This window comes from Podarcis raffonei, chromosome 17, assembly GCF_027172205.1.
Source record: "Podarcis raffonei isolate rPodRaf1 chromosome 17, rPodRaf1.pri, whole genome shotgun sequence".
Lineage (NCBI taxonomy): Eukaryota > Metazoa > Chordata > Lepidosauria > Squamata > Lacertidae > Podarcis > Podarcis raffonei.
In genome coordinates, this window is record NC_070618.1 from 5,781,689 (window position 1) to 5,804,667 (window position 22,979).

General features: G+C 41.6%; 1 protein-coding gene across 6 annotated transcripts in view; it reads right to left on the minus strand.

Moving 5' to 3' along the window:
• Positions 1-22,979, minus strand: part of PAX5 (paired box 5) — a 215,839-nt gene that overhangs the window by 101,903 nt on the left and 90,957 nt on the right. For 3 of the 6 annotated variants that reach the window (XM_053372046.1, XM_053372049.1, XM_053372047.1), the window contains exon 7: positions 234-290. The exons of the other annotated variants lie outside the window; for them this stretch is intronic. In XM_053372046.1, coding sequence (XP_053228021.1) covers positions 234-290 — 57 coding nt within the window. The remainder of the gene's footprint in view (positions 1-233; positions 291-22,979) is intronic. 6 annotated transcript variants of the gene reach the window in all.

A 22,979-nucleotide genomic window follows, 5' to 3' on the forward strand; every position in this document is an offset into this window, starting at 1 on the left:
CAAGGAAGTCTCACCTAGGGCCTTATTCATGCTAATATCCTAACTGCCTAAGATTTAAAAAAGTATATGTTACCTTTTCCACCTGCATGGGCTTTGGTGTGGGCGTGAGCAGAATTAGACTGATCCCCAGTCTATCTGGGTACAGCCAGGGTACTCCCGCCATAATTGGGGAATCTGACCTGCTTCATACATGAAAAAGTATGAGACAGGAGTTTGGTATCCTAAGAAATTACCTGAAAAATGACTGCCTGGGGTTGCACCAAGTATTGTCTCATCAGCATGGAGCACCACTGCCATAGCATGAAGGAGAAAAAAAACAGAAATGTAAGGAGAATATATATTTTTAAAAAAATGAGTGCAGTGAGAACTTAATAAATATATATATATTAAATAATGTATTATGAAAGCACTCTCTTTTTCCATAATTCCTGTGCCCCAATCTACTTAACAAGAAACTGACATATAGTTAAGCATTGCATGGTGACCTGAAGCAGGAACTGCAGCTATGGTGTACAGGCCTAGCTATCTCAAACTGCCCAAGCTTGTGACAGGAATATCATTCGAAGGATGGTAAGCCTGCAAAAACTGTGACCCATAAAACTGAACACAGTCCATTAGCTATGCATTGTGGTTTGCCATTGTGCTTGATAACCCCAGTAGGCAGCAAAAGTAAGAGGTTTATCAAATCCCTGATGGGCCACCATACTTGGCTGATGGGCTCTGTTAAGCTTAGTGGGTCACAATTTGCACCAGCCTAAGGTACACGTTTCACAGCAAAAAGCTGAATGCTCCAAAAACACATACAGGAGGTAGCAATATATGAAGAAATCTGTGATACCCTTAGGGATAAGCTATAGCTCATTCAGACATCCTTTGCTTGCAAGAGGACCCAAATCTGACCTTTATCTCTGGACAAAAGGTTTCAGGGAACCTGCAGAGAGCTTCAAGAGCTGCTGCAAAATTCACAGACAGTACTCCAAATGTACTAGCAGACCATGGCCTGACTAAGGGTTAAATCTCCTGCATCTACTCATAAGAATTTGCCCTGGGATGGCAACATATACATCACGCCAACACAACATGTTAGCTACAAGGCTAGACTCAGTCCTCTAGTTATGCCTTGTGGTCTGCAAGGCACTTGCCAGTTGCTGTACTTTCACAGCCCTGAGCAGGCAGAAAAAAACAGGAGGGGCATCTTGCAGGGACATCAGACCTTGCTGGTGGGCTGCATTTGACCTGGGCAGGAGGATCACTATATATGCAAAACTATTTAAATTCATGATGGCTTTCCTCCCACTTCTCTCCCCACCCACCCTGAAACTGGCTTTGGGAAGTAAGAGAACCTGCAGAATGGCACACAGGGAAGAAGCACTATCGTAGTTAGGAGGCAGGAAGTGGACCACCCTGGGCTGTACTTTTGGGTGGCAGAGAGAGAAGAGTTTGCAGCAAATTTACCGCCCCTCTCCTGCCTTCTCTCTTGGGGGGGGCACCCTGCACACACACCCCAGGCAGTGATAACATACACTCTGCCACTGGGGAGCATTCAGGAAGCTAAAAAACTAGTGCTGACAGAATGATTGCCATATCCCTACACTGAATTCATCCCTATGACTTAGTAAACTACAGTCTCCTCTTGAATGTGTATGTTAGTTTCTACTCAACCCTGCCAGACTCAATTGAATAAACGTGTATATGTGCCATATAGAGGCATTTGAAAACTGGGGAAATCTGCCCTCTTTTATTCTTTCTAAAATGAAGCTTCGTAATTCCCTCTGAAACAGGAGTGATAAGATCTCAGGTTTTTAACCCAGAAAATGTCATTTGCAGGCTGTTATGCCTGACAACTTTGAAATTAAATGTTTGAATTAACTGTCAGAAATGTCTAAATAAAAAGCCATCATTTTGATTTTTGAACAATTAGAGAAACTTTTTACTGAAATTATTCTTCAAATGGAATATTCAGTGTGAATGGAACATTCAGTTGATTGACCAGCGCTTAATTTTAACACAGAAGAAAGAGGACATCTAAAACTGCTTTGCTTCCAGCAGCCCTTTGGGGTACCTTTATCCTCATGATATCCCTCAAATAAAAATAACAAGAAATGTGTTGCAATCCAGCTTGGTCGGGGGGTGGGGTGTATAAGCAGGAGTAAGCTGTGATCACATATCACTATCTGGATGAGGCCTCAGGGCTGTGTGTGTAGTTTTCTCCAAATTATCACAGCACCAATCAGCTGTTGAAGAGGATGAAGTAGGCACTCCTTGACAAACTGTGAACATTTTCTGACAGGGTTAGGTACAAATAGCCCTGGTTGTTCCAGGGTGTTCAGCAAGTGTATCTGGGGTGGGGGGTGGGGTTTAGATAGATAGATAGATAGATAGATAGATAGATAGATAGATGATAGATGATAGATAGATAGATAGATAGATAGATAGATAGATAGATAAGATAGATAGATATAGATAATCTGTAAAATCATGCATACTTCCCAAAAAATAAGGGAACAGTCTACATCTACGTTAGAATTGTTTTAAAGATGTTTAAGGTGTATGTGTTTTTTTTTAATATTTTTTATTTGTTTTATCACTTGTTTGCTGCCATGGGTTACTTTGGCAGGAAGGGCAGGTAATGTAATATAGTAATATAATGTAAATCAAAGTGTTCTGGTATATTCTCCTGCACAAGCCCTATTGAGATGAATGAGGAATGTGCAGGTGCAGCTGCTGGGAGATTATGCTCCTAAATGCTTAGCGCAAAACCTTTTCCTCAAGTATGGTACAAAACTTGCATTAGATGTAGAACAGAACATAAAAAGATCTAGAAGGAAAATGGCATCTTTACTGTTTATTAGATCACTTTTTCCAGTAACATGTCTACACAAAAGAGATGTTGATTTTGGCCTTGGAGACATGGGTCAAATAATATTGTCAACAACATACAATATAAGCTTTCATTTAAAACACTCTTCTGACCCTTGAGGCCGAGGAGAGTTAAGAGGTTAGATCCCCGACCAACACATTCTCCATGGCTTATAAATTCTCTCCCCTCATCTCCAGCAAGTGAAAATAGATGCTAGATTAGGGGCACTTCACCATTACTGTAGACTTCCAACAGTGAGTGACCTGTTCAAAGAGACCGAATATTAAGTAGGCTACCTGCCGTGTAAAACTGGTTGCCCATCTGACCTTGTGACATCACAGTAGAGGTAAATACTGTAAATTGTAAGTTCCCCCCCCCTTTTCCTCAGATAGACTTTAACACTTTTCTATCTGTATCCTCGATTCCAAATCCCCATTTAAATATAGGCAAAATAATTTGTTTATACAAATTCATCATCAGGTAATTATTGCCTACAATAATTTGGAGGCTTCTTGGAAAGGCACATAAAAACATACATGCAATTTGTGATGCACTACTTATATGGAGAAGCAGTATTTACAGGTTGCAAATGTAGTTGTTTGTTGAGTCATTTGAATGGTTCCCCATTCTCTTTGCCTACTGAAGTTATTCTTTTTAACATTGTAGCAAGAAGGAAAACAGTATTCCAATTGAAACTATCACTATAAAAATAATAGTTTTTATTTTCTCTTGTTTGGCTTATATATAATACGGTTGGTCTTCATTCCCAAATACTGTATGTATCTCTTTGGAAATTTGAGGCCAAGTGCTCTCTGTTAGCCATGTTTGGTGTCTTTCATCAATTATAATTCATACTTTGGAACCACAAAATTGGACATAGTACTATTTTTACTGTATTTTTGAGATGTGTAACTCATTCTGTTTCTGGTCCATGTCACTTTCACACGTGTTCACCCATAACTGTCATCTGCAGCAGCCATTCCATCTGGTTATAAGAGAGTGAGATAGATGGGGCTTCATGGCCTCTCCACCTGCTCTGCAAAAATCCAGTTCCAACAGGTTCCTCCCTCAACTGTTATCAGAGATGGTATAACCAGTGCTATTGTTTATAGAAAAAGAAGTGCCAAAACTCACCACCAATGCCTCCCTCATTCTCTGATAAGGACAGTGGCACCAACCTCAGTTCCGGCAAGTTCCAACTGAAAAGAAAGCCCTAGGTAGAATCCTCTGAATGACAGTTGCTGGGTAGAATCCTCTGAATGACAGTGGGGAGAGTGCAATTGCTTGTGCGCTTTCTACAGGCATCTTTAAATGGGATCCTCCTATTAGAGGGTCCTGGTTGCGCGCAAGCTCCTGGGATTTCCACCCCCCCCCATAGGAGTCATTGGTGGGGGGAATAGCAAAAGCCCTGGCCACAGCCCCTGGATCACGCCAGGCTGTTTTAGCCAATCCTCAGAGGGTGGCGTGATCTCAGGGGCTTTAAAAAGCACCAGCGTGACTCATGCAAGTAGGGGCACTTGCGTCACGTTGTCAAACACCCGCCTCCCTCCCTAGAATTAGGTATTCTCACCTGGCCTTGCTTTGGTTTGGGTCGCCTGTTTTGGAACAGGGGCTGGGTAGGAATTTTTCCCAAGTGGCAAATTGGCTCTAGTCACTTGGTTTTTGCCTACCCCTTAGCAAATCGTCACAACTTGTAAATTGGTGGTTAGGCATTGGCTCAGTTGGATTGAGGGGAGGGGAGGTGTGGCCAACACCTGCCCCTCCAGGAACTGGGTATTCCATTAAAGGAATCTGGGGGTCCTGGATCTCGTCCGAAGCCCGCTTGAGGGTCTAGGGCCATGCCAGGACCACAGGAACCCCGGGGTGAGCTTCAGTTGGTCCACATCGACGTTGCTCCCTCGTTTGGTTTACCCCATTAGACTATCACCCAGAGAGGTGGGGTCAGTTATAGCCGGGAGTCAATGCCAAACCAAAACCGCTCATGTGATTGTAATTTCAATAAAGTTGTGGCCAAAATTTGCCCCCAAACTTAAAACTAAAATATGTGTCTGAGTGAAGTTATTTTCAGGGGTGAGTCCTGAGAGCCTCGAGGCACAACCATTTCCCTCTCATTCCCGATAGGAGGGAAATCCACTACTCAAGCTCCAGGACTGGAGTACTTTCTTCTCTAGTTTGAAGGCAGGTTGGAGGACTACAGCCTTCAGATAGATAGCCTTACCCTAATCTGCTGCTGGCACACCCCATCTTCAGCCCTGTTGGTGGCAGAGCTCCAACGTTGGTAAAGACTGTAGAGATTTCCATGGCAGCATGAAGGAGGCATTCAACACTGGATTTCTCTCTCCAAAGTAAGAACTCTCTCCACACTTGGAGAGGGACAGGGAGGCCTGTCTCATTTCACCACCTGAAATGGGAATGTAACCGCCCAGCAGGAGCACTGCACACACCAGCCCCACCCCTTGCCACCCCACAGAAGCCTTGCTTACCAGGGTTATGTGGCTGCGACTTCTAGGTTCAAGATCTTGCAAGAGCCTCTCAAGACCTCTCTGAAACCCAGAAGATGCCGCAGCCACTTCTCCAGCGGAGGTGCCCCTTGGATTCCGCCACCTGAGGTGGCTGCCTTAGCCTGCCTTATGGATGGACCAGCCCTGGAGAGTGGCACTTTCCAAGGTACCCTAGGATTGCAGGGTTAAATAATTTCTTAAACATATTTCCCCTCAAATGTACTTCCCCCTCAAAATGTGCATATTGCCTGCCACTTGGATGTCTTGCAGATATGATCACAGAGACACAGGACAATTTTCTTGGACTGAAACAGGCTACAGCTTTATTGATCACAGATGCAAGTGTTTTGGTTTAGGCATTGGGTACTTTCACAATCAGTCAGCCCACCTGCTGACTGCCAGTCCTGGGGTCAATTCTGAGATAGGATTGTCCTAGGACATACATCAAGTAGGAACAGCCCCTCAGAACAAAGCATGACTGCGGTGCTGAAAAAAGAGTCAGGCCTTATTTAAGGCTAGGGAGCAGACCCAAGTGAAAACCCTCAGTGGGTCTTCACTTGGGCCCCACCCTCCCCATGATGCTTAACTTTGTCCGCCTGTGATTGGGCAGTTCCACAGGCAGGCAAATTTTAACTCCCCACAGCCAGCAGGAGAGGTAAACATATCCATTGGGCTTGCGCCATGGACTCCGGCATGCAACAGCCACTCACGAAGAGGTGAGCGGGTCTACTGGTACCTTTTTGAGCCAATAACTATATTGGATCACTTGGGGAGTGCCAGTGAAGAAAGAAGTTTCTATCTGCATAAAGAATTGATATCAGAATTCACAAAGATCAATTTCTTCACATTTCCCTACCAAATATGACTGGATCCAAAATAACACAAAAATGGTTCTGTTGAAAGAATCTCCCTTTTTGCTGTATAAAAATTCTGGTAAATATATTTATTATGATGTCTTTGTATTTCTTGATACACACATATAGTGAAAGTATTTTAAACCCAAGAAATTAACATATTTAGAAATTATCTGTATGTTGCACTGGAACTGTCTACATGTTCATTGCGTCAACAACCATGAGCAATGTTGTGTTGCCCAAACTGAGTGGGGAAAATATAAGGATTATATTAGCAACCAGGTTTTCTACAAAAGCTCTGCTGTCAGGCCACAAAGCGGGGGGGGGGGCGGTTGTAACATTTGACATGGTTCACAGATTTTAATCCAAAGCAACTCTAATTAATCTCCCCAGTTTTGCAGAAACCCTGTGCCATGTACAGCTGTATGGGCATTGGTGCTCTTCTGTCTTAAATTTTATAGGAATTGAAATTTGATTACCAAAGCCTCCTCCTTGACTCCCCCAGATCTGAACTGGCAAGGATCTGATGGACCATTTATCAAAAATGAGTCCTCCCCTCACCCCTGTCCTCATCTATCTATCATTTACATCACATTTTCAATTCCACCTTGCACTATCAATGACACTAATTTTTCTTTGGGGTAAATCCTATTTACACAGCCAATTATGGCAGTATTCCAAATCCCCTTTGTTTTACATAACATTTGTCAATTGACTTTTTTAAAAAACGCAGGAGTTCCATATAACACTTGAAATAATATCCTGTTATTATTGTGTTCTGTCACTCAAAACATTTCTAAATCTCCCCTTTGCAGAAGATTTTTGGAGGAAAAAATTAGCAGCTGTATTTCATTTTCACCCAAATCCAATTAGAATCACGACACTCCCTGGAGATCTTTTTTAAAAGAGTGGGAATTATTTAGTGCACCCTGCCATGAACACATTTACTCCGATACTTCAGAATAACTGACCTGTTTTTGACCTAAACCTTATTATTTGCATGCTGAAGCTATATATGCTGCATTTCCTACTAAAATCTGCAAATATATTACAGTCACTAAGAGCCTTTTGTAAAGGGACCCCCAAATCCAATCTAAATGCCTAGAATTTACCTGTTGTTTTTCTTTTATACATATAAATAGCTGCATTTCCATTCTCTCTTTGTTTCTCATTTTCATTTTCTCCTAATATCTGCATGTAAATGTCTGAAAATAGCATCTGTAATTGAGGATTATGAAGTATAGCCAGCTCCTGACAGGCTGCTAAGGAAGATGGATTATCCTCATTTTTCTGTAAATTTTGTCAATTTTGGAATTCATAAGCTATCAACACTGATCAAAATGTGACCGCACAGCTGTGTCAAAAAAGAAAGGAGCAATGACGACGTAGCTCCCTTGTTCACTAAGAAGATTGGTTCTCTAGTCCATCCCCCAGTTCCCCCCCCTCATCCCCCAAGCCCGCTCCTCCAGAGCAGGGAGAGAGAGAGAGAGAGAGAGAGAGAGAGAGAGAACACACACAATAACACTGTATGCAGGCCATCACTGGCAGTTTCAAACACAGCCCCCTCCCACCAACAACCCCCCCCAAAATATTTAGATAAACAAATTGAACGTACACAAATTCTCTAGTGCACTGATTCAAATCACAAAGTATAATTTATTGCGTGTTCTCCCTTCTTTATTTATCCCTAAGTAGTGAACACGATTTCCATTCAGGAGGTTTGTTATGTTCCACTCCTACCAGACAATCACAGCACACTTGAGGCAATTGTTTAGCCTCTTCCTCTCAATTTTCCCATTACTGGGAGTAAGTACTGTTGGGACTCTTTAATAGCCTGACTGCAGCCCATATCAATAACAGATGAGGTTTAATCGTCCAACACAAAAATTATTTAGGCTCGGTAAGGACATTCAATGTCATTTGCATAATGGCATTTCTATCCTGCGCACCTAACCCATCGTGCATAAACAAGGCCCTGGGACCATAAATAATAATAAATCATGACGTCCACGCTCCTCTTGCTGTAATAGGAGCCACTCTTTGTAGAAATTATTTCGGCGGAAAATGGGCACTGTAATTTTAAAGACATGTGACAGGCCACAGATCCGTAAATCACACGCACACTCTCACTCACTCTCTCATACACAAACCAAAGATTTCCAAAATGAACACTGGAATACATGAAATAGCAGAAAAAATATTGGCACTTGTGGCGGCAGTGTTTGCTGTTGACTTTTGTTTACTTTTTGAATAAGAGACCAGAGAATTTATCTCAAACTCAGCTATTTCACACAGTAAGACGAACTGCAATATCAAGCATTTATCGCTTTGCTAGGGCTGTGGCCCATTTAAAAGTACTTGGGTGCAAAAACAAGTAGAAGGAGACAGCAGGAATAGGTCTCTGGAGTCATCAAGAGTGGTGAGTCTCCATGGGCACATAAAAGAAACAATGGCAGGCAATTGAGGGTAGGGTGCATGCAGAAGACTGAGCACTGGGGAAATGGCTCAGTCAGAAAACACATGTAAGAACGAGGGAAAGGGTCAAGCCAATGCAGAACTTATCTGAGGCTCAGGGTGGGAGCTTTGTTAGAATAAAGTTATAAACTTGAACAAAAAAGCAGCTAATTCCAGGCCAGGCCACTGAGACCAAGGGCAAGTCGGGCCAGCTGCCTGCCCCCTCTGCACAGGCCTGGAAAGGGTCATTTGAGTAACAGCACAACATAGTGGGGGAATTAGGAAGAGTAGGCAGAAAATGAGTTAAGCAAGCTTTCTGCTCAAAAAGGCTATTAATAAATAAAGTTACCTAAACAGGTGGTGATTTTTTTTAAGGGGGAAACAGCAAACAGGCAACGAGTGCACATGCCCACATTTCTGAGCATGTACAGAGAGGTAAATGAACCTGACAATACTGAATACATTTTGAACATGTGCAGAACACATTTTGAATTTGATTCCAAAAAAGCATGAGCAGAAGAGCACTAGTGCCTTCTAGTGCTGTTCTACAAATATTTAAACAAGAGTTCACGCAGTGTTGTAGCAGGTAGGTTCTATAGCAGTCCTCATGCATCCATATTTCTGGGAGAGATTGCACAAAGCTCTTGCATAAGTAGAACATCTCTGGTTATACTTTCACTCTTTTCATGCAACATAATGCACCAAAGTGTGTAAATCAGCCCTTTTATAACAGAAGACACTTTCAGCATGCAGAAGAATGCCAACAGCAGGGAAGTTTGAGCAAAGTTTTGGACAAACATTAGAATTTTGAGATAGTGATAGCAGATTTGAAATGGACACACATTTGAAAAACTGTAGCTAGCTGTTCATTGTTGTGGCCTTCATGGTAGAAAACAGGTGGAGGCAACAATTTCTGAGCCTAAGTGGGGAATGAATATATAGTGCAGTGATGTTAGATAGAAAAGGTTTATAAGGAAGAGAGATAATATCATGCTGAGAGAGGGGGGGTAAAGATAAAAGGAATGTTGATGGGAAAATATCAAGATGCAGATATAACTACACATATGAGAGAAAGAGAGAACAGGAAAAGAAAGAGGAGCAAAACAGACACAACAGTGGGCTTTGTTTTATTTTCTACAAATCTCCACTTGTTTCTAAGTAACATGAAATACTATGTGTCTTTATGCAATTAAACTACAGTACTATGCAGTAATAAGCGTATGGATGCGAAGGCCAACAAGCCATTCCACAAAGTGAAGAAAGGAGAGGTGCATCTACTGGAAGAGTATAGTGGAAGACGTAAGCAAGTAGCAAATGACAATGACAGGCTTTCTCTATTGCATCTAGCAAAAAAAGTTCAGTTAGGACGATTTGGGGCACCTTATGGTAAAGCCTAGTTGTCTTAGAGCAGGACTAAAAGTAGCATTAGATTCATGTTTGTCCTTTTATATCTCAAGTGAAACCTGCCTGGATTTGAAAGAGTTAAAAAAAACTTTCTAAGTGCAATGGATGCTGGGGTTTCTCCAGACAATGAACAGAATAGGCCTGGATTGGTTAAGCCTGCTTGCTATAAATACTAGGAGGCTGGGTGAGGCGCCCACCTCAAGCAGCAGAAGTCCAGGGTGCAGAGCCCAACTCACCTCACCTCCACTACCTACCTCTCCACCTCTGCCATCAGTGGAGAAGAGGCACCGGTTACTGGCAAGATCTCATGAGATCTCACTAAAATCTCATGAGTTCTCATAAAGCTCACAAGATCTCACAGGACGCCAGCACCACGGCCAGCACTTCACGGGTGCCAACGCAGGTAAGAGAGGGGCAATGACAGAGCAGCGGCAGGGGCCTGCCATGTTCCTGTTTCACCTCAAGCAGTGAAACAGGATGCACCATCCCTGCATCATCTTGTAAATTTCCACGTCCTCAGAAGCATTTATCTGTTTTTAAAACTCCCGTGGTTATAATTGTTAAGAGGCAGGGAAAACAACATCGTATTAAAGCACTCCAAGAAACAGTTAAACCTGAGCTCATACTGGCAGTCCCCCTCTCTTTTCATAGAGGACAGCTAGATTTCATTCTGTCAAGAGCTCTAGCTGTGTGTTGCACAAGAGAGAAAGAACAGCATTATTCCCATACAGTGGTGCCTCAGGTTAAGTACTTAATTCGTTCCAGAGGTCCGTTCTTAACCAGAAACTGTTCTTATCCTGAAGCACCACTTTAGCTAATGGGGCCTCCTGCTGCTGCCGCACCGCTGCTGCACAATTTCTGTTCTCATCCTGAAGCAAAGTTCTTAACCCGAGGTAATATTTCTGGGTTAGTGGAGTCTGTAACCCGAGGTACCACTGTATTTATTTATTTAGGCAATTTATAACGTGCTTTTCAGCTTAGGTAACGTTTTGAAAACCAGTTCTGACACATGTGATCAGAATGCTGCATGAATGACCAAATGATCGGTAACTGAAACCATGGTTGTGTGAATCCATCCATAAACACATACACAGTATGAGGGGTTGGTACAATCCTCTACAGCTGTCGAATCAGGACTAGCACAAATATAGCACTGAGAATAGAATCTGGGCTTTTTATTATGTGTAAAGACTCCAAGTTTGTCTTTGGATGTATTTTTTTCCAGCAGTTCAACTCTTTTCTCTTAAACATATTTCTGCAAGTCTCATTTAATGCCCTTACAGGTGATGGAATATACTGAATTGGCAAAACTAACAGCAATAGGGGAGAGAAAAAAACACCATGGAAAATGGGATGGGATGTAAAATAAAAAGACAAAAAAGACAAATTTATTATGTATTGAAGTAAACTTATGAAAACATTAAAAAAATTGTGTGTGTATACACACACACCCTACATAACATTTTGGTGGGGTTTTTGCACATAATTAAGAAACATATTTTGGGTAGAATTTTACCTCTGTAAGCAGAATCCTGTATCTGAACAAACATAAGTCTTTAGCATTGTTTGTTTATGGCATCTATATGTCACCTTTCATTCAAGGGGTTGTATATTTAAAATGATAATAAAATTAAATCCAACATTCAAATAGCTGAAGTCAAATAAAACTTAACACATTACAAACAAAAACTACAGCATCACAAGTATACCATAAAAAAGTAAAACGGCTTGGACAATAAAAAGCCACAATCTCTAAAAACTAGTTGATAAAACAGTAACACAATAAAGCGGGCAGAAAAGTCATAAAAATGAACAATAGGACCAGACAGAGTAAAACTAATAAAGTCAATACACAACCAGAAGCAAAAACAGTAAAGTTATTCAAAATTGGTCAAAACTTTGACCACGCTGTACAAAAAACTGACATTTATGATGTCAGTTTCTGTGTTCTAAATCCTAGTGAAGTCCATAGAATGTCATGGTCAGAACCAATGTGATGGCTTCTGATTTGCCAAATCTAGTACCAGCACTGTACAACGTAGCCATATTATTAGACCCTCATGTTAATGATGGTTTCAGAAGATCCTAAATTATGCCATGTTCAAGTGTCCCCAGGTTCTAGAACACAGGAAGAAGGTAGATTGGGATGTGCCAATATACCCCTGGATGATCTACTGACTCTCAGTTATTTAACAATAGCAACAACATAAATTAGGCTTCCTAAATTAAGCTGCTAAGACTAAGGAAGTATGGGAGAAACCAAGCATGGGTTTTAGTGTTAAAATACTATGGGTCGCATCCAACTAAGTTGTACTCAGAATAGATCCACTGAAATGTTAGGGCTCTGTCAAACATTAGACAGAGTAGTCCCATTGAAATTAATGGACATGACTAACAGGTTCATTAATTTCAATGCATCAATTCTGAGTAGGACTTAGCTGGATACATTCCTTTTTTTTTTATCAATCAAACCAGTGACCTTTATTCCAAAGACACTAATCTCTAGGAAACCCTGGAGTTGCGCGACACTTGGCAACTGGGCACACGCGAAAATACATTTCTTTCATCCCACTGTCTCCTTCCTTTTTTTTTTTTTGTATATACTTTTTATTAATTTTCAACCAAAATTGTAGCTGGATACATTCCAAAGGAATTAAGTTAGTAACGTCTATTAATTCCAGTGGGTCTACTCTGACTAACACTAAATACAACTATATGAGCTCTCTTTGAGTAATGAAAACAAATTACTGGGCTGAGTATGTGTTCTGTTACCCAGTTCTTAATTCTATGTCTACCTGCCACCCCAAGCCACTATTTTGCAGTTGTTGGACCATGGGGTGTAGGGGGGAAAACCAAAATTGATCTCACAAGCATGAAGTCTGACCACTTCTGCTGTGCAGCTTTCAATGCTGGGGCACATTTTTGCCTCAGTCATTCAAAAAAGTCTGAAATAATATTGCCAAGTTGTAGAAATGTCTTTAAAAATAATTTACACTACCTCAATACACCATGTTTTAAAGGCTATATGAGAAATGCTGCTTTAAAAATATGTTCCTTTGGAGTGTAAATTGCCTCATAAATGTAGGAAATGCCTACAAAACAAGCTGGAGAGTATTAGCAATTTACAGACCTAAACATGGGAGAATTCTATTCTGGTCTATTCAGAAACAAAAGGGCAGATAATTGCAGAGTTATGCCTTGAACGAATATAGCAGGATTGTCCCGTTAGCTGAGACTGAGTGCAATATTTCTTGCCATTTTCAAAACTCAATTGCAATGCAGCACAAAGACTTTCCGTTTAAATTAGTAGGCTCTGGGTTATCACAGCTTCCCATTATACAAGTCAACAGGCAAGTTTATTTGCTTATAGATTTCTCTTTCACTCTCCTGTAGGGTTAATGTAGACAGCAGGAAGTAGGTCAATGTTGTGTAAAGTGAAGCATCCATATAAAGCAGTATTGTGTTGTCTGTGTTATAATGCCCAGTAGCAGACAGTTCTATATCTATTTTCTGAGTGCAAGTAGTGAACATCACATACACACTGTAAACTGCATGGATGATCTCCCTGGCTCTATTATTTTCCAAAGGCACAAAGACTATGTGAGCAATTATATTGTACTCATCTCACTCATATATTATGTCCTGACATGATATTGAAAATCTGATGGATGGCCAGTAAATCACTACTCTGCCTCAGTTCATGTGCAGAGTCCGTTGTTTCCTTCACTACTATCTATGACATTGGGGACTTATAGAGTTGCCATTTGCTATCTGTCAGAGATATGAATGCTAGGAAAGGAACCATCCTCTTCACAGCTATCATCTTTCTAGTTTTCTTTTGATTGGTTGGGAACGGGCTATTTTAATGCTTGTGCATGGATTTCAACATGTAATTGGTTTAGAAGGAAAACACACTGGGAGTGTTTAATAAGCTGTTAAATGTAACAAGCAATAACTACTACTACTACTACTACTACTACTACTACTACTACTATTTACACCCCTCCCATCCAGCTGGGTTTCCCCAGCCACTCTGGGCAGCTCCCAACAGAATAAAACATCAAATATTAAAAACTTCCCTAATCATTCTCATTGATTTGTGCAAGAGTTTTGTGCTTCATAACATCTACATGGCAATCTCCCTGAGTACATTACTAATTGCTGCAAAAATTCTTTTCCCCTGTTCTGAAGTGATTTTGTATTTGTTGTATTGTTCAGTTGCTGAAATTTTGTTTGTTTTAATCTGTGTTTACTTTGAGAATTTTGATTATATGGCAGCTTATACCTCGTGTATATGAACAAAAATTTGTAGAAAAGCTATATCCTCTGTGGACCTGGTGCAGGGAATCCCAGGCCTATGTCTCAAATAATGTCTTCTTTCTAACTAGTTCCTACCAACATGTTCAGAGCCCCTAAATATATTTGGGTTGAATTTGATTTGGCCCAAGACACATTGTCACATCATCTCACTCAAATGTTTCCAAGGAAAGGTCAAACAACCTGGTGGGCAGAGATGAAGAGGATTCGTTTGTACTTAAAAGCTTACACAGTGGCATAGCGTGGGTTGTCAGCACCCGGGGCAAGGCAAGTAATTTGCGCCCCCTAACCCGTGGATTTGCGCCCCCTAACCCTAACCCCCAGATGTTGCGCCCGGTGCGGCATGCCCCCCTGCACCCCCCACGCTACGCCACTGAGCTTACATATGTGAGTGATTGTGTGTGTGTGTGTGTGCATGCATGCTTGTAAGTGAAAGTACATGTGTGAAAAAATCCATGATTCATATTTATATACATTTGCATAAGTTTGCACATCTATGTGCAAATGAGTGAGAGTTTGCATGCTTGTGTAAAACTGAATGTGAGTTTCTGAGTTGCCACTGGTGATCTCTTGGGTGCAGAACATTGGCCAATTTAAAATCAACAGTTTACAACTAGGCAAAAGAAAGGTTTCTCGCCCCCATTTGAAACCATACAGTCCATAATCTCTGCTATAAATAAGCATACCAACATAGAAGCATGTGAGAAGGAGGAGAAAGCTCTGTTCCAAAACTTAGCTGGACTAAATACGGTAGATGAAGTTCAGCCATGACTATGATATGCATATCTTTTGAACCTGTGCAGCTGGGGCAGTGTGCAGGTTCCCTTCCTTTTGAGTAGCACCCTCTCATCCAGTCAGGAGCTAAGTACACATATAGTCCAGGACAACAGAATTACTAGAAACATCTGAAAAGAGCACATAATATCTGCTTCATAAGCAAGCCACTACACAGAAAGAGTGGGATGTTGGGCTGTGGGTATTCCCTCTTCATTCATGAAGTAGGGATGGAAGGGGCTGTATCAATTTTAAATGAATTTACAATAGGAATTTGGAGGTTCTGAGCTGACAGAGTTTCAGCTGCACTGGACTACCTCTTACATCAAATGCCCACTTATATCTGAGCAGATTGTGCATTGCTGGGTTCTTTTTTCAAATATCTATGTACTTGCAAAATTATTTGCAGAAAATATGTATATTATATTTCTGAGATGTATAAAAGAGTCATGCTGCATGTGGTACCATATTGCTGCAGCATAATTTATATATATTAATACCTAAATCATTGTATATAGTATATGCATTGTTACATGTATCTGGTTTTATGCTGGTTACTTTAAGAAACCTTGCACTTCATGCATATAATATTATAAATATAATAATGCATATAAAAATATGTGCTAATAGTTCATATTCTTAGTGAAACCACAAAAATTAAACAAACTTTATTCTCCTGACATTCCATGAGCACGACTACGGAATCCAATCAACTACTAATGAATCCCATCAGCTGAAGTCCTGAGCAAGGATTTCTGCTAAAGCAAATTGGCTTCCCCCTCTCCTCCCCGTGTGCTCCCCAAAATTGGCTCTGGATGGGGTCAGGAGAACCTCTGAAACAACACATGGGGGAGGAAAGGGAGATTGTTCCAACTAGCAAGCCCAAGTGCTTAAGTTGATAGAACAATTGCCTTATCATCACTGGCGGAGGAAGAGGAGGGGGAGCACACCACCCCCAGCAGCGCGATCCCGGCAGGGTGCCATCGCAGCTGCCCCCCGCCCCTGCAGGTGGTGTGTCATGCCCCCAGGATGCACACCAGCCCTGCCCCTGCCTGCTCTCCGCCCCCCGGGGCTGGAGCATGAAGCTCCACCACTGCTTATCATGATATTTAATTTCACCCAATAATTAGAAAAAAATCTGTTCTGATTTCAATATTTTGAGAAAATTCCATCCCTAACATGAAATAGCCTGAGACTGGGATCTGCAATGATATCCAGGAAAAGAGGGCAAAACATGCACATGTGTTGTTTCCTGCATTGGGAAAGGGTTGGTTTTCAGTAACAGCTGGAAACAGTAGCAGCAGAATATAAACTGTCTTTACCAGCTTCAACTATTGATATATTTTTGATACAATCTGCCCAAAAAACCCAGGACAAGAAGCATTTGCTGAAAGAATCCATGAATAAGAAGCTACTAAGAAGGCAAACAAATAAGAATGTGTTGAATGAAATATTGAAGCACATCTGATCCAGCACATTTGACTACACTGCAGATGACTCTTCACGTCCTGTGATGTTGGACTTGCTTAGGCTGTTATTAGAGGACACCCCATGCTAAGAGCTTGTCTGCTGAAATGGCATGTCTTAGGGATCGTGCTGTTAAGGTTGTGGAGAGCACACAACTGCTTCTAAGTTCACAACGGAGGTCTAAACAGTTTCACAAATGTAGAGACCCTTTCAAAAGCAAACCCTGTTAGCTGCATACATGGGTCCAGCAGGTATTCTTTTCATAATACTTCTCAGCTACCATAATCCAATTGTCATGCAACATGCCAGGCTGCATCAATCATGCTGCGTTATGTTCTGTCACATAACATAACACAATATGACTGATGCCACCCAACATGACATGCTGCAACATGCTACAATGTGTAGGAAATTTTTATACAGTCCTCCAAGAAAACTGCACACACACACACACACACACACACAAAAGCAGCTTGTCAGAAATGGGGGGGGCATAAGATCCCTTGAAGGCTTCAGCTTTCATGCTTAAAAGGGACCATTCACAGGCTATTTATACAACTGTAATCCCTGCATAGGAAATGCAACCAAAACAATTAAATTGGCTGTAAATCACAATTTTCACAGGCAAAAGGCCAGTTAAAAGAATGGTTGTTTCTGCTGTTATGTGAAATGTGCCTCCTGTTTGTTGTGAACCAAACATGTTGTGTGGCTGATCCAGCTGATCGGCGGCAAAGAGGACGCCTTAAATGCAGCAAGCCACACCCCCAGAGCCAGCCGATTGGCTGGCCAGGGGGATGACGCGACAGAGGATTCCCTGATCGCACGGGGCTGGGAGCCAGCCTCCGTGTGAGTGTTGGGGGCGTGAAGCCCGCAACACCACCTCCTCCCAAGGTCAGAAGTGGCTTTCTTTGGTTATGCAAAGTGGGCCTCTGATGCTGGTACAACCTGATCTTGTGTGTGGTCCATGAAGCTGAACATTGCACAAAATCCCAGTTAGCAACGTTGTACTCAAGGGCTTGTGTAGCAGGTACTGAAAGGTATGTGCCTCATGCCCCCAACAAATCTGCTCTGGGGGTTTGGCGGGGCACATAACAGATTTAGAGGGAGTGCTGGGGGAGGAAGGGAAATTCCGTTGTGCAAGCAGAAGTCCTTGTGCTGAGAGGTCAAGTTAGCTGGATACATAGGCGCCAGGTCCTAAGGGCTGAAGCACTTTCGGATCCCCAACTTTTTTTAGGGGGCCGGGCCCCTTCAATGATCAGAGGGCATTCAGTTCTGCTGCCTGGCTCCTTGCAATGTCACATCAGGCTCCCTCAATCATTCTGAAAAGCTGATGCCTCTGGTTGGATACTGTTCACAACTATTTTAACATCAGTATGATAGGGTTAGAATGGACCAAAAGAGTCTTAAGTACCTAGGATGCTCCAGCTTTCAAAGGGTTATTCCAAAAGCTCCAGACAACTAGAAGCAGATAGCCACTGGAACAGATAGCTCTATATTATTTGAATCAGTAAGACAAGTCAAATGCTACATGGAAATTGGTGGAAGAATCATAGAATTGTTAAGAGTTGGAAGGGATCACAAGCATCATCTAGTCCAAACTCCTGCTGTGAAGGAATATTTTGGGGTTTTTTCCAAAAAAAAGATCTGAAATTTCCTGGCTTGGACAAGAAAAATGATTATCCTATCCAGTTCTGATATTATCTCTGCCATCAAAGGAAGATATAAAATTAACTCCAAGAATTTATGTGGTATAGGGAGAACAATGCTAAATGGAGATACTCTCCTATATTGCCACTAATCAAAATACTACTACTACTACTATTAATTATTATTATTATTATGATGATGATGAAGAAAAGTGCTTTTGGCTAGATATCATAAATAAAATGAATGACATCATCAGAAGACCTGAGTTATTTGGCATGGGTTACATGCATTTATCTGTATACAGTGATACCTAAGGTTACATATGCTTCAGGTTACATACGGTTCAGGTTACAGACTCCGCTAACCCAGAAATAGTGCTTCAGGTTAAGAACTTTGCTTCAGGATGAGAACAGAAATTGTGCTCCGGCGGCACAGCGGCAGCAGGAGGCCCCATTAGTTAAAGTGGTGCTTCAGGTTAAGAACAGTTTCAGGTTAAGTACGGACCTCCGGAACGAATTAAGTACTTAACCTGAGGTACTACTGTACTAGACTATGAAGCTTACTAAGTATTGCACTCCACACACTCACATACACTGTAGAAGCCAACCAAATTCCACTGCACACAATGCCCAGCAAGTGCTATCTGAAATATACATGAACATTCTAGTAGATTAGCATGTTAGAAGCATATAGCTAGTCAGGAGAAATCCAACAATGTGGGTTCACCAGCTGTAGATTTCTGTAAAACTGTGCCAAAATTAAAGAAAATATTGTCAATTCTGGATTAAATTAACAACTAGCAGAGGATGCATTCCTTAAAGGGGGGGTGGAGACAGCATAGCAGTTTAACCTCCCCTGACCTTTGAACTCTGAGGGGGGTCATACACATGTCACTGTTCCCAGCTGTCTTTCTGACACTCTGCCCATTGCAGGGCCTTAGCCCTTTCCATTTTGTAGCGGTATTGATCTGTTGGCAGCAATGGGCTGGATAATTAGCCAGGAATTAGGGTTTCTATTACAGCCAGGAGGTTGCCCCAGCTGATTTATCACCTGAATAATTTACTGTGATTGAAAGGAAATTAAAATGAACTCCATTCGACAACTGTGCACTTGTATGGGCTTTAGTGAAGACTCAAAATCCAAATTAATAGCCTTGTGCTGTTTAATAGTCTACTGAGAGTAAATATGGGAAGGTTTTCTCTGCTGCTGATGTGCTTTCTCGTGCTGGATTTAGAAGTTGCTCCTCCTCCCCCCCTCCCAAGATAACTACTGACAGACCCAAAGGTATTATTTACTTGAAAGAGACACGAATTAGTGACTAAACTGTTACAAATGTGTGTAAAAAAACCAAAAAAACCCTCTAGTTCTATTTGCACTTTCCTTTATTGTTAGCTTTCGGTCTGGAGGCAAAGTTAAGGCTAATCATTTGAAAACAAAATGGGATGCATCCTACATTTTCATTCACAGGAAGACACATATAAGCCATGGGTAAAATTAAAAATTTTGCAAGGGAAATAATAGATATATCTGTTCCCCTGCCAAGCACAGGTAGATCTACAGATCTGAAAGTCATTTGTATCTGCCTCGTAAAACAGTTTATTTCTCCTTCCTACGTTACAAGTTTCAGTGCAATAGTTACTTTTGTACTTTTGGTCCCACAAACAAAAACATTCTTTTTCTAGAAAAACAGGTGCTGGTACTCACCATGAAGTTGTTATAGTAAGTGCCACACTTTTTAACAACAACAAAAAGAGGTGCCAGTACTGCGTACCCTTGAGTGTTCCCGGGGGGGGGGGGGAGCACTGCCTACATCTATAACAGCGTTCTTCTTTACAGTAAGCTCAACTTCCCAGTGGGACGCGGGTGGCGCTGTGGGTAAAAGCCTCAGCGCCTAGGGCTTGCCGATTGAAAGGTCGGTGGTTCGAATCCCCACGGCGGGGTGCGCTCCCGTTGCTCGGTCCCAGCGCCTGCCAACCTAGCAGTTTGAAAGCACCCCCAAGTGCAAGTAGATAAATAGGGACCGCTTACTAGCGGGAAGGTAAACGGCGTTTCCGTGTGCGGCTCTGGCTCGCCAGAGCATCGATGTCACGCTGGCCACGTGACCCGGAAGTGTCTCCGGACAGCGCTGGCCCCTGGCCTCTTAAGCGAGATGGGCGCACAACCCCAGAGTCTGTCAAGACTGGCCCGTACGGGCAGGGGTACCTTTACCTTTACCTTACAACTTCCCAGTATTACTATGTATGCAAATTCTGAATGTGGAATTCTGAATTTGAATTTTGAGTTTCAAAAGAGAAATTTTACGACCCCACCCCCACTCAGCACTCCCCCCTCTTTCCCCGTTATTCTTCCTAATGCAACACTAACACCTCAACAAATGAAACTGATCTGTAGAAAATGTAACTTGAAAAAAGAGACACTGCACATACTTTTGTAAACCAAGAAATCTTTAATAAAAATACATTTTTTAAAAAAAGAGAAATTTTATCTCAAAATTCTGGGTCTTTAGACTTGTTAGCAACTCTTGTTGTTTGTATTTGGCCAGTGTCAAATATCTGTTCTCACAAGCTGTAAACTGACAAAAGCTGTCAGTTTATGAATACCATTTGAATGTAATATGCGAAGAGTGTCAATGTGGTATAGCAGTTAGTGTGTCTGGATAGGATTGGGGAGACCAAGGTTCAAGTCCTCACTCAGCTGTGACGTTCACTGGGCAATCCCAAGTCACTAGGTCTCAGCCTAACCTACAGGATTGTTGTGGGGATAAAACAGGAGAGAATGGAATCTTGAATGCCATCCTGAGCCCCTTGGTGAGTTCTAAATATCAAACACTGTTAATCAAATATTACTTATTGAAATAAAGTATTATTGCTAAGATTGGGGGTTTCATCAGGAGTAGATTAACTGAGCCAGGATTGATTAAAGTTGGTCAGTTAGCGAGATCTATATATACTCTTGTTAGCGAGATTACTGGCTAAATGGCCCGCGGGTGCTTTCTAGAATATATCTGAAAAGTCCTGAAAGGGGCACTTTCCTTCCTCTACTTTTCTTTTCCCCATTTCTATGTAAGGATGATGTAACTGAAGTCTGAATATGAAAAGAAATAATATAGACCATGCAGTTTAGGTTGGAAAGGAAGACAGACTACTAAGAGGGGACAGCTGATTTTTTGGCTCTGGAAAGTGCCTTTTGGGAAGAACTGCCTCTTTGTGGAGATCTGGTGTGGGGTAGTGGATTTGGCTGTCTGTTGCAGTGTTTAAACTGTGCTTTCACCTATGCTCAGCCTTTGTATTTGTAAATAAACTCAACTATTACAAATGCCATAAGCCTCCCAGTGAGATTTCCAAAGGAAACAAGGCCCAGGTAAACAATGCACCCATGGAACTTCTCACCACTAGGGTAGGCATAATGGGACCCAATATTAAAACCAAATATCCTCACATGTCAAAGGTAGATATATCAAGTTTATTATGAATGTTATTTCAAATCTATTTATTACTCCAAAGCATTCAGGTAAATAAGACTGTATAACTGTTGTGTAAGCTATAGGAGCAAATATCTATGGGAAATTCCCAAACCAATCCAATGCTTGTGGAAAACAGCAGGAGCCTTTTGGTATTTCTCTCTCTCATACCATTTCTAATTTCCTTAGGATTTTTCAGTCTTTCCCATTTTTGGCCCCATACGTATACATTTGCATGCTGCTGTACAAGAGATTTCTTCCACCAAACAAAATGGTGCTTCCATCAGCTTTAGCAGCATTAATCAACAGAAGGGGGAACAGCTATCTGAAATCATACTACCACTACCGCCACCCAGTGATCAGTACTGTCAAAGCTAACAGCAGACACAGACAATTGTTTAAAAGAGGATTCTAAACATTTTCTCAACCAATAACAACAAAATGACCACCTTGAATGTTCTGGTGTCATAAGAAATTTTGGTCACCTCACTGCTCACCCCAACTCCAGCTCACTTATGTACAAGATTAAGAGCATATTGGTACTGGGGCGAACCCACTTCTTATATCCCCCATAGTAAGATCACTTCCTACTTAAATCCCAGCCCAAGGGTCAGATGGAGATGCAAATTGCCCCCTCTCTAGACACCAGAATGGTAATTTCATGAGCACAGAGGCGCAACAACTCCCTTCCACAGCTGAGCTGCAAAAGGAGCTCTATATGTCCTGTAAGTACATATGGTGCATGCAATGACCACACACACTTCTGGTCACATGCAGCACTGGAATTTACTCCCCAGAATTGTTGGCCAAAGGTTAATGCAGCCCTTGGGCCAATAGAACCGCACATTTTTTGTGCGAAAAATAAATGAGTTGTTGTTCTTGTGCGAAAAATAAATGAGTTGTTGTTATCAGATTTTGTTCAACAGATGTGTGCTGCAGTGTTCACTAGGTCTATGTGAGGTTCCTAGTGATCATTTAATATGCCTTGTAGACACTACTTCCACTTAACTTTTTAAAAAGTTGTCTGAAATACGCAATAAAACAATTATTACAGTGCCTTTTCTCAAAATGTTGCTTCCTCTAAATTCAGTTCAATACTCTGAAGTTGATGGGTTAAAGAAGACCTGATAAAGAAGGCAACTTTGTGTATTTCTTATAAAAATAAAACACCCTGAGATCTGGGCTTCTGCTGTGCTAGTCTTAACAAAGTATCACCACCAACAACAATGGCAAAGTGAACT